The sequence below is a fragment of the Pagrus pagrus genome (assembly GCF_965226575.1).
Source record: "Pagrus pagrus genome assembly, chromosome: 2".
NCBI lineage: Eukaryota > Metazoa > Chordata > Actinopteri > Spariformes > Sparidae > Pagrus > Pagrus pagrus.
In genome coordinates, this window is record NC_140186.1 from 27,274,878 (window position 1) to 27,283,953 (window position 9,076).

Consider the following 9,076-nt stretch of genomic DNA (forward strand, 5'->3'; position numbering starts at 1 on the left):
CTCAAGTAAATTAATCAAGGATTTTAGGCAATGCTATCAGTTCGGTTCAGCTCAGTTTTTCCTCTATGAGCAAATCCTCTTCTCATCAATAAAGGATCTCTCAAACAGATGCTGTCAGAGTTGAACCAGTTAGTTAGGATAAGGATAAGTTTATGGAAGTGCAGCTACAGGCTATCAGTAAGCTATCTGTGTCCTCTGAAGTGTTTTTACTTCCTCTGGACATGGAACGTGGATTCACAGAGCTGCTCTCTTCCTGAATCGAATCAATGAGCCCTCCCTCTTCTTCCTGTTTTCAAACCCAGCGAGCCTCACTCTATCCACATATTTATTAACTGTACTGTACACTGTAGAACTGTGTTCTGTAATTTATGGAGCAGGAAGGAGTTTATGAACTTCCATTTCGTTTTGCAAACCTGTGTTGTATAGTGACGATTTTATTACCTTGTACCTTGTATCTCATTGTTCCCTCCCCTTCAGAGCTACAGTTACAGAGGATGGGTGTAACCAACAGGTGCAAGAGCTGACAGGCTCCAGTCACTGCAGCAACACACTGATTAGATCAGAGCTCAAACTAGATTCAATTATCAGGAAGTGAAACTCAGACAGTTGTCACTGAGAGGTGAAATGGCGCAGAAAGGAGTCCAGCTGGACCGCGAAACCTTCTCCTGTTCGATTTGTCTGGATCTACTGAAGGATCCGGTGACTACTCCCTGTGGACACAGCTATTGCAGAAACTGTATTGAAGCCCACTGGGACAGAGAGGATGAGAAGAACATCCACAGCTGCCCACAGTGCAGGCAGACCTTCACACCAAGGCCTGCCCTGCTGAAAAGCACCATGTTAGCGGATTTAATGGAGGAACTGAAGAAGACTGGACTCCAAGCTGCTCCTGCTGATCACTGCTATGCTGGACCTGAAGATGTGGCCTGTGATTTCTGCACTGGGAGAAAACTGAAAGCCCTCAAGTCCTGTCTGCAGTGTTTGGCCTCTTACTGTGAGAGACACCTCCAGCCTCATTACGATGTAGCTCCATTAAAGAAACACAAGCTGGTGGAGCCATCCAAGAAGCTCCAGGAGAACATCTGCTCTCGTCATGACGAGGTGCTGAAGATTTTCTGCCGTACTGATCAGCAGTCCATATGTCTTTTGTGCTCAATGGATGAACATAAAGGCCACGACACAGTGTCAGCTGCAGCAGAGAGGACTGAGAGGCAGAGAGAGCTGGAGGTGAGTCGACAAAACATCCGGCAGAGAATCCAGGACAGAGAGAAAGATGTGAAGGTTCTTCAACAGGAGGTGGAGGCGATCAATCACTCTGCTGATAAAGCAGTGGATGACAGTGACAAGGTCTTTACAGAGTTGATGTGTCTTATAGCAAAAAGAAGCATTGATATGAAGCAGCAGATCAGATCGCAGCAGGAAGCAGAAGTTAGTCAAGTCCAAGAGCTTCAGGAAAGTCTAGAGCAGGAGATCACTGAGCTGAAGAGGAAGGACACTGAGCTGGAGCAGCTCTCAAACACAGAGGATCACAACCAGTTTCTAAACGACTACACCTCGCTGTCAGGACTTAGTGTATCTACAGACTCATTCTGCATCAATATCCGTCCTCTCAGGTACTTTGAGGATGTGACAGCAGCTGTGTCAGAGGTCAGAGATAAGCTGCAGGACATTCTGAGTGAGAAATGGACCAACATCTCACAGGCAGTGACCAAAGTGGATGTTTTACTGTCAAATTCACAACCAGAGCCCAGGACCAGAGCTGGATTCTTAAAATATTCACGTGAAATCACAATGGATTCAAACACAGCATACACACAGCTGTTATTATCTGAGAGGAACAGAAGAGCAACATTAATAGGAGAACAGCAGTCTTACTCTCGTCACCCAGAGAGATTCACCGACTGGTCTCAGGTCCTGAGTAGAGAGAGTCTGACTGGACGCTGTTACTGGGAGGTAGAGTGGCGAGGGAGAGGAGTTGGTGTAGCAGTCGCATACAAGAATATCAGCAGAGCATGGAGCCCGGATAAATGTGGATTTGGACGAAATGACAAATCTTGGGCATTAGATTGGTGTACAGACAAATATAAGTTCACTTACAACAATATCAGCACTCCCGTCTCAGGGCCTCTGTCCTTCAGAGTTGGAGTGTACCTGGATCACAGTGCAGGTATTCTGTCCTTCTACAGCGTCTCTAAAACTATGACCCTCCTCCACAGAGTCCAGACCATCTTCACTCAGCCTCTCTATGCTGGACTGTGTCTTGATTACTGCTACGGAGACACTGCTGAGTTCTGTACACTCAAATAAACAGAAGTCATAATAACTCATTATGATTTTTTTAATCTCATAATGTCAACTTGATTTACCATGTGAATGTTTTTATTATCAAGGCTAAGTTATATATTTTCTTTTACTGGTGGAAACGGACTTCCATATATTTCTCATCACTTTGTAAAGACTCTTTTATATTTACATGTAATTGACTGGCTGACCAAATTTTGTTCTTGCTGTCGTCTAGATGAGGAACTATGAGGTATTATAAAACTGTAATTATCCTGTTCGTAATCAATAAGGACATCATAATTGATTTCTTTTACATAGCTGAGATACTGATCAAGCTTACTGTGTGAGTGAAGTGAATCCGTACATGCATTGAACAAAGTGTAAGTTTACATCATGAATAAACTAACATGAACAGTATTTTCTTCCTGTCTTCATTCCAGGATATCATACAGAGCTGATGCAGTGCAAAATACAAAGTTTAGAGCAGAAGAGCATTTGTCCATCAGTCTCTGTCCTTTCAACTTCACAGAGAAATTAATGATTTCTATCAAATGTTGCTTTTTACTACTGATAGTTTGTTTGTGCACTTTGTCAGTAAAGAGGATCAATTACACAGACATAAAAAAACAGGAAACACGGTTACAGAAGCAAAATTAATTTCGTCATAGGGGATGAAAAAATTGAACGTAAAAGTCTTGTTTGTTCAATTTGACAAGTACAAGAAGGAACTAAACATTGGTAACCAAAAACTATGCTTTAACAGAAAATGTGCATGTTTTACCAGCATTCTCCTTCTCTCAATCATTCTCACAGATTCTCATCTCTTCTTTTCCAAGTGGCAAAATTCAGCTGAGCAAAAAATGAACAAATACAAAGTGTAGTGCCAGCCCTCGGCCTCTAGATGGCAGCCAGCTGTTATTACATCAGCCCTCATGCCTGCAGGATGGGATCAGCAGGCTGTTGGCAGTTGCGTCTGCAGTGTTTCTAATCTGGGTGAGGGTGAATTTGGGACATGAATCTGCTTATATAACCCGGCGCTCACTGATTCATCCTGATTACAGAATGTCAGATGATGGAGGTCGTCATCACATTGTGGCGCAGAGCCCCCCCTCCCCCTCTTTTTCTCCCACATTCACATGCACAAACATGCAGGGCCTCAGGACAGACAAAGACAAAAACAAACACAACCGCACACTCATTTGTCAGCAACTAAATAGAAATGGATGATTCTATTTGAGGTTTGTTTACATCCAGCGTGATCCATAGTGTGACGTCATTACAGTTGCACAAAACATCAGAAGTGAAATGTCACAAAGTGTTGGGTGTTTTCAACTGATTTAAATCAAATCACAGTATGTAAAACACAGGTTTGAGGTTTTATATATGAAATATAATTTGAGTGAAATAATTTACTTCAAATGATCACACATTCACAGTAATGCCAAAGATCAATGACATCCTGCTGCAGTATTTAATATTGCTGGTATTTTGTTAATATCATGACAATTACTACCAGGTAACAAGATTGAGGGCCATTTTAAGTTTGTTTGAAGTGAATTGGGTTTATAGGGGCTTTCCAGTGATTTTACACATTAAATTGAGTTTACTCATCATGAAGAGAACCACTCAGACTATAAATACAGTTGCACGATGTCTTCTGTTATTGGGCTTGTGACTAAATTTTATTAACAAAAAGCCTGGTGATTGATGGTGAGGTCTGACCTTTTTCGAAGGCATTTGGGAGGCAGTTGTGTTGCATCAATCCAGATTTTTATGGAACTTTATCCATACAAGGGACAAGAGACCTTTTCAGACCGCTGTGCTGGAGCCCAGCCACCTGCACTCATTTCAATGAGGGATGAGCGACCATGTGGATGCACACAGCTTTTGTTCACCGTGCTAAACCTGGTGGTAACTGCCTGGCATTACCTGGTGGTGCAGAAGCAAACATGAAGGAGCTGATAATGTTGGTGTACCCAGAGCTGTACAACACAGCACCAGCCTGGCATAAGGACAACCAGAAGAAAAACTGGGCATGGGGCAACATTTCTACCAAATTACGGATGACTGGTATGCAGCTCCTTGTGCCTTGTGTGTACACTACAGGACTTCCTAGGGGAATTATTGACACAACAGAGCCATAGATTTACCCCCTAACTTTATTTTACATATACATGTTCATATACAGAGATTTGCAAGCTAGTATAGGTGTTGTGGGAAAATGTATGTAACCTTGAGCCACCAAAGCAACTGCCTGTCATCGCAGGCTCATACTGCAGCTTCAACACTTTCCTGTCCTCCTGCAGGTAGGTGGTTGTCAGGGTGGTAACTCCACAGCATTGTGAAAAGGCCTTGAAAGTCTCGACCTCTGGAGTTCAGGGTCAACCAATCATTGTTTGATCTGTCTCTTGGAAGTGCAACACTAAGCTGCTGGAGTAACCCTTCAAAAATATCCAACAGGTTTTACAGCAATAGCTTGTAAAGGGTTGTAGCAGGTTTAATGGTTTGATAGGTTTTACTTATTCCATGCTGGCAAGTACACAGTGGTTTGGAGGCGAAGCGATTAACCTTTATTCGGCACAGCAAATAGCTTCCAGGTGCACTATCACAGCTATGATTAGCTTCTTAAACCTGCTCATCCAAGATGGCCTGAGAGCAGATCAGCTGGGAAGTCAGCCCGTAACATCCGCACACACACACACACACACACACACACACACACACACACACACACACACACACACACACACACAATAGTGCTACAGATCTAATTGTCCATTATCAATCTGTTATTCACTGAGACTGTGTTTGCTTTATGAGATATTACATATCAGCAGATTGCACCGCAACACTTCCCTAACAGGTTCGAGGCAGTCATGAGGCTTCATGTGCAGTTCATTTTAGTGGTGTTCATGGGTAAGTGATTTGGGATTTAGAGGTAACACGAGGACAGAGTCGGAGTTCTGAACTACAGTGCCCCAAACAGAACAAACAATTGAACTGTTCAACAAATCCTCTTTTTACTTCCACTTTCTAGTTCCTCCTTTCCTGTTTACATCATGTTATACCTCTAGAGAGGGTATTATGCATGTATTATGCATTCATTGCAATATCCAAGAGTTAAGAGTCCATAAAACAAGCACAGAAGCATGAAAAATTAAGCCATGAGGTAGGCAGTTTGTTTTCTTCTGTCATTGGGCAAAAATCCAATAATATCTGATAAGCAGATGGAAACATGACACCCAGTTGGACATGTTAATATTCACAATGCTATGACGCATGTTAAAGTTAAGGACATTGGTGCATTAATAGTTTTCCATCTGTCTCTATATTTGGTGGGTTTCCCTACATTAAAAACCCAGCATATAAACGCTTATTTTGGTGTAAAGATGGTACCTAGGGCACTCTGTCCTGGGGCCACGACGTGCTGGAGGTCTTTGAGAAGACGGACTGACACAACAGACTCTGCTGTTGATCGAACTTGTGGGTTTGGCGGGAAGGACTTAGCAGAGAGTGATTTTCCACAGGTTTTGCCTAGAGTAGGCATTAAACCATGAAATGGGTTGAATTGAGTTTTCAAACAGCAGGCAACAGCTAAACAGGTCAACGGTGTAAAATTCCATTATTATAATCGAAGCTTAAAGTCTTACAATTTCTATAATGCCATGTTTTTGCATTTTTCGGCTTTGATTAGCAGGTTACAACCGCTCTGTTACATTGTAAGTTTCATTTTATGTAAATCCTCATTGCTAGATGGGAATTACTAATGGAAAGACCTCATTGAACCACTTAATTTGATTGTTTCATGGAAGCAAAAGCATCACATTTTCTTCCTCTCCCACAGATTTAGTGCAGTCCACAGAAGAACAACTTGAATGTTGAGCAGCCAAAGGAAGGTCGACTTGGGACAGATGTGCAATTATTGTCCCTCTCTCTTTCTTGTTTTCCTTCGTGGAGTAATGAAGATGAATCATTCTCAATGTAAGACTTTTCCCTGTGCAGAGGACATTTCAGGACACTTTAATCAAATAAGAGACGGAAAAGCAGAAAGAGGAAGTCAACAGAAATAAATCAGTGGTCACATCAAGATCTAATGACAAAAATGGTAATATGATCACAAAGACGATATTGATAATCCAGCCTTGTCATGCCTTTATAATTTTATGAATGCTTTACATAAGATTTAACATGAATCAGTTTTTTTACGTTTACTTTGCCTCGAACTGTGTGTGGTAAGAAGTCACAAAGATAGCTCATATCATCCATATACAAAAATCCTTGTATGACTGCATTAAAAAAACATATGACGGACACTTGACATTTAAACAATAACAGCAGCTATTATGGAATTAAAATGAAGACAACATTTCAACAAGTCAATTCTTTGAAAACACTTTGTATTGTGCAGGAAATCATGCAGGAAAAGACACACTGTGTGACGCACCGGTGAATGTGTGAACTCAACAGAACAGCAGTGTTACTGTGAAGCAAGGACAGCTATGACGCTGCAGAGCCACTTCAGTTCATCAAACCTCTGCACACACACAGTCACAGATAAACACACACCACCATTCACTATAGAGTATATTGTAGCGTTAATATTTTAGGAGCTCTGGCTCTCCACTGAACAACTATAAATGGATTTTCTCTGCATTATTAAGCCGTGTTACTTTCAGACCGCACTGACGGTCTGAAAGTAACACGGCCTTTAAAAATGAGATCTACAGGATGTATCAATCTGCATTTGTATTTTGCAGTGGTTGCACATTCATGCACAGAGCCAAACTGGCAACCCTCCATGTAGCTGGAGAGGTAAAGATTTCTGAATGCAGATTAAAAAAAAAGTGTCTGTTCTCACTCCCAGTAAAATCTTGATTGAACTAATTTAATTTAGAGTAACTCTGTATCGGCATGTGGGATTATTGACCGTTCTGTTCATTTTGCGATTACACAACCTCACATAACAGGAATGAATCCTGGCCTGATGTCCAAAAGCAGGATTAGACCGGTGAAAGCTGCTGCATTACCGAAACTGTCGACAGGGACTGTGTGTCCAAGTGGATCGAGGGATGTAAAAAGGAAAGAGAAAGAGAGAGTGAGTGAGAGAGGGAGGGAGGGAGTGGGTGAGCTGATTTGCCTGATTTGAACTTGAGCGTACACACACAAAGTCAAACAAGGCCACTGTCCGCTCTATGTTCAGGCAGTCAATTACTTTCTGGCTTCGTTTTTGGGGTCTAATGAAGCACATGCACACACATTTGTACTTCTGTAGTTCTGAGTACCCTCTGTGACATAATACAACCACTACACCTTACCTCAACCCCAATGGGTGCTTCAGCGATTTAGGCCTATATTGTTAAAACTCAGGGGTCTAAGAATAGTAGCTGAGATGTCCTGTTTTCTCAGTATGGGTCCGGCAAAAACACCATAACAACAGACACATCTTGATCTTGTCTTCTGATAGAACCTCAATGACGTCTTACAAACACCAGGTGCCAAATATATAAGACAGATTTTCTGTTGAAAATGTGTTGACTAAAAACACAAATTTTCCAATCAATGTCACATTTGGCCTCACAAGAGTATAGTAATACTTTCCCTAATCTCAACCTAACTCTTTCTAACCAGGTTTTAACCCTCAAAAAGCCCTTTGAAGACATGAGAGCTAAGCACACACACAAACACACACACACACATTGTTCTGCTCTGAGCATATGCTACCATTTTATGCTATCTATATGAGGATTATACAGCCTCCAGGGTACAAAGTATCATATAGTACTCACACCATAAAAAAGATTTATCTATCTTTTATCCTCCTGCGACCACACTATCTATGATGTAATGGATACCTTCTGCCAACAAAGCTGCCAAAGGTGCTAGTTGTATTTGAATTGTCCATAAAAGACATTATAAGAGGGTTGATGTGCATTAACACACAGTTTCATACATTTTGCATGCAACCCCTTTGTAAACTAAGTTCCTGTTTACATTCAGTGTTTCTCCCCATAACCAACTGTTTCCTTGAAGTCATGACAAATGTGCTGAATGTATTCTTTTTTGTTTTCACGATTTAAAGTTCACACTACTCTCTCTCTCTCTGTCTCTCTCTGTCTCTCTTTCTCTCTCTCTCAAACACACACACGCACACACACACACACACACACACACACACACACACACACACACACACACACACACACACACACTGTTGCTTTCATATTTTGCACAATATTGCAGTTACATAACCCACGGTACAGAGTGGACACATTGTCAGTGAAGCATGTCCAATGATGTAGCCATTGTTGACTGTTATAGCATCGACTCATGGGGTTATGATTAGAGTCATAAAGGGTAAGCGCTGTTCAACGACGAGTCGATTCAGTGTTTGTAAAGGTGCAAACATACTGCACCAGAAAATGATGTCTTAACTATATGAATAACTTTTTCTCACCCCGTCACCGCCAATGTCCGCTTTTTTCTGACAGATGGAGAATAATATCACATGCTGTGCAGTGGTTTCTGTGCTCTGACAGACACACTGTGGTCAGGAAGTACTCTGTGTATTATTTTTAGGCAGACTTGTTGGTACTGAAGCATAGTTATGGATTGTGTCCAGTTGTCTGTGAGTGCACAAAGAAAGTTAAAGTTCGCCCAGATGGAGAAATGTATTCCTGAAAGAATAATGTATTAAAAAACAGAAAACTTGAATTGCTGCCCTAGTATTAACAAAATGTCTCAGCTCGGCTGTAGGGATGGCAATGTCAGTCCACCACTTTGGTCCAGAATGAAA

General features: G+C 41.6%; 1 protein-coding gene across 1 annotated transcript; it reads left to right on the forward strand.

Annotated features, from left to right (window-relative positions):
• Positions 1-624: 624 nt before the first annotated feature.
• On the forward strand, positions 625-2,307 carry LOC311263745 (tripartite motif-containing protein 16-like; the record flags this gene model as incomplete). Its single annotated transcript, XM_084364018.1, has 1 exon — positions 625-2,307. One exon carries the CDS (start codon positions 625-627, stop codon positions 2,305-2,307), a length of 1,683 nt encoding a protein of 560 aa, XP_084220144.1.
• Between the last annotated feature and the right edge of the window lie 6,769 nt (positions 2,308-9,076).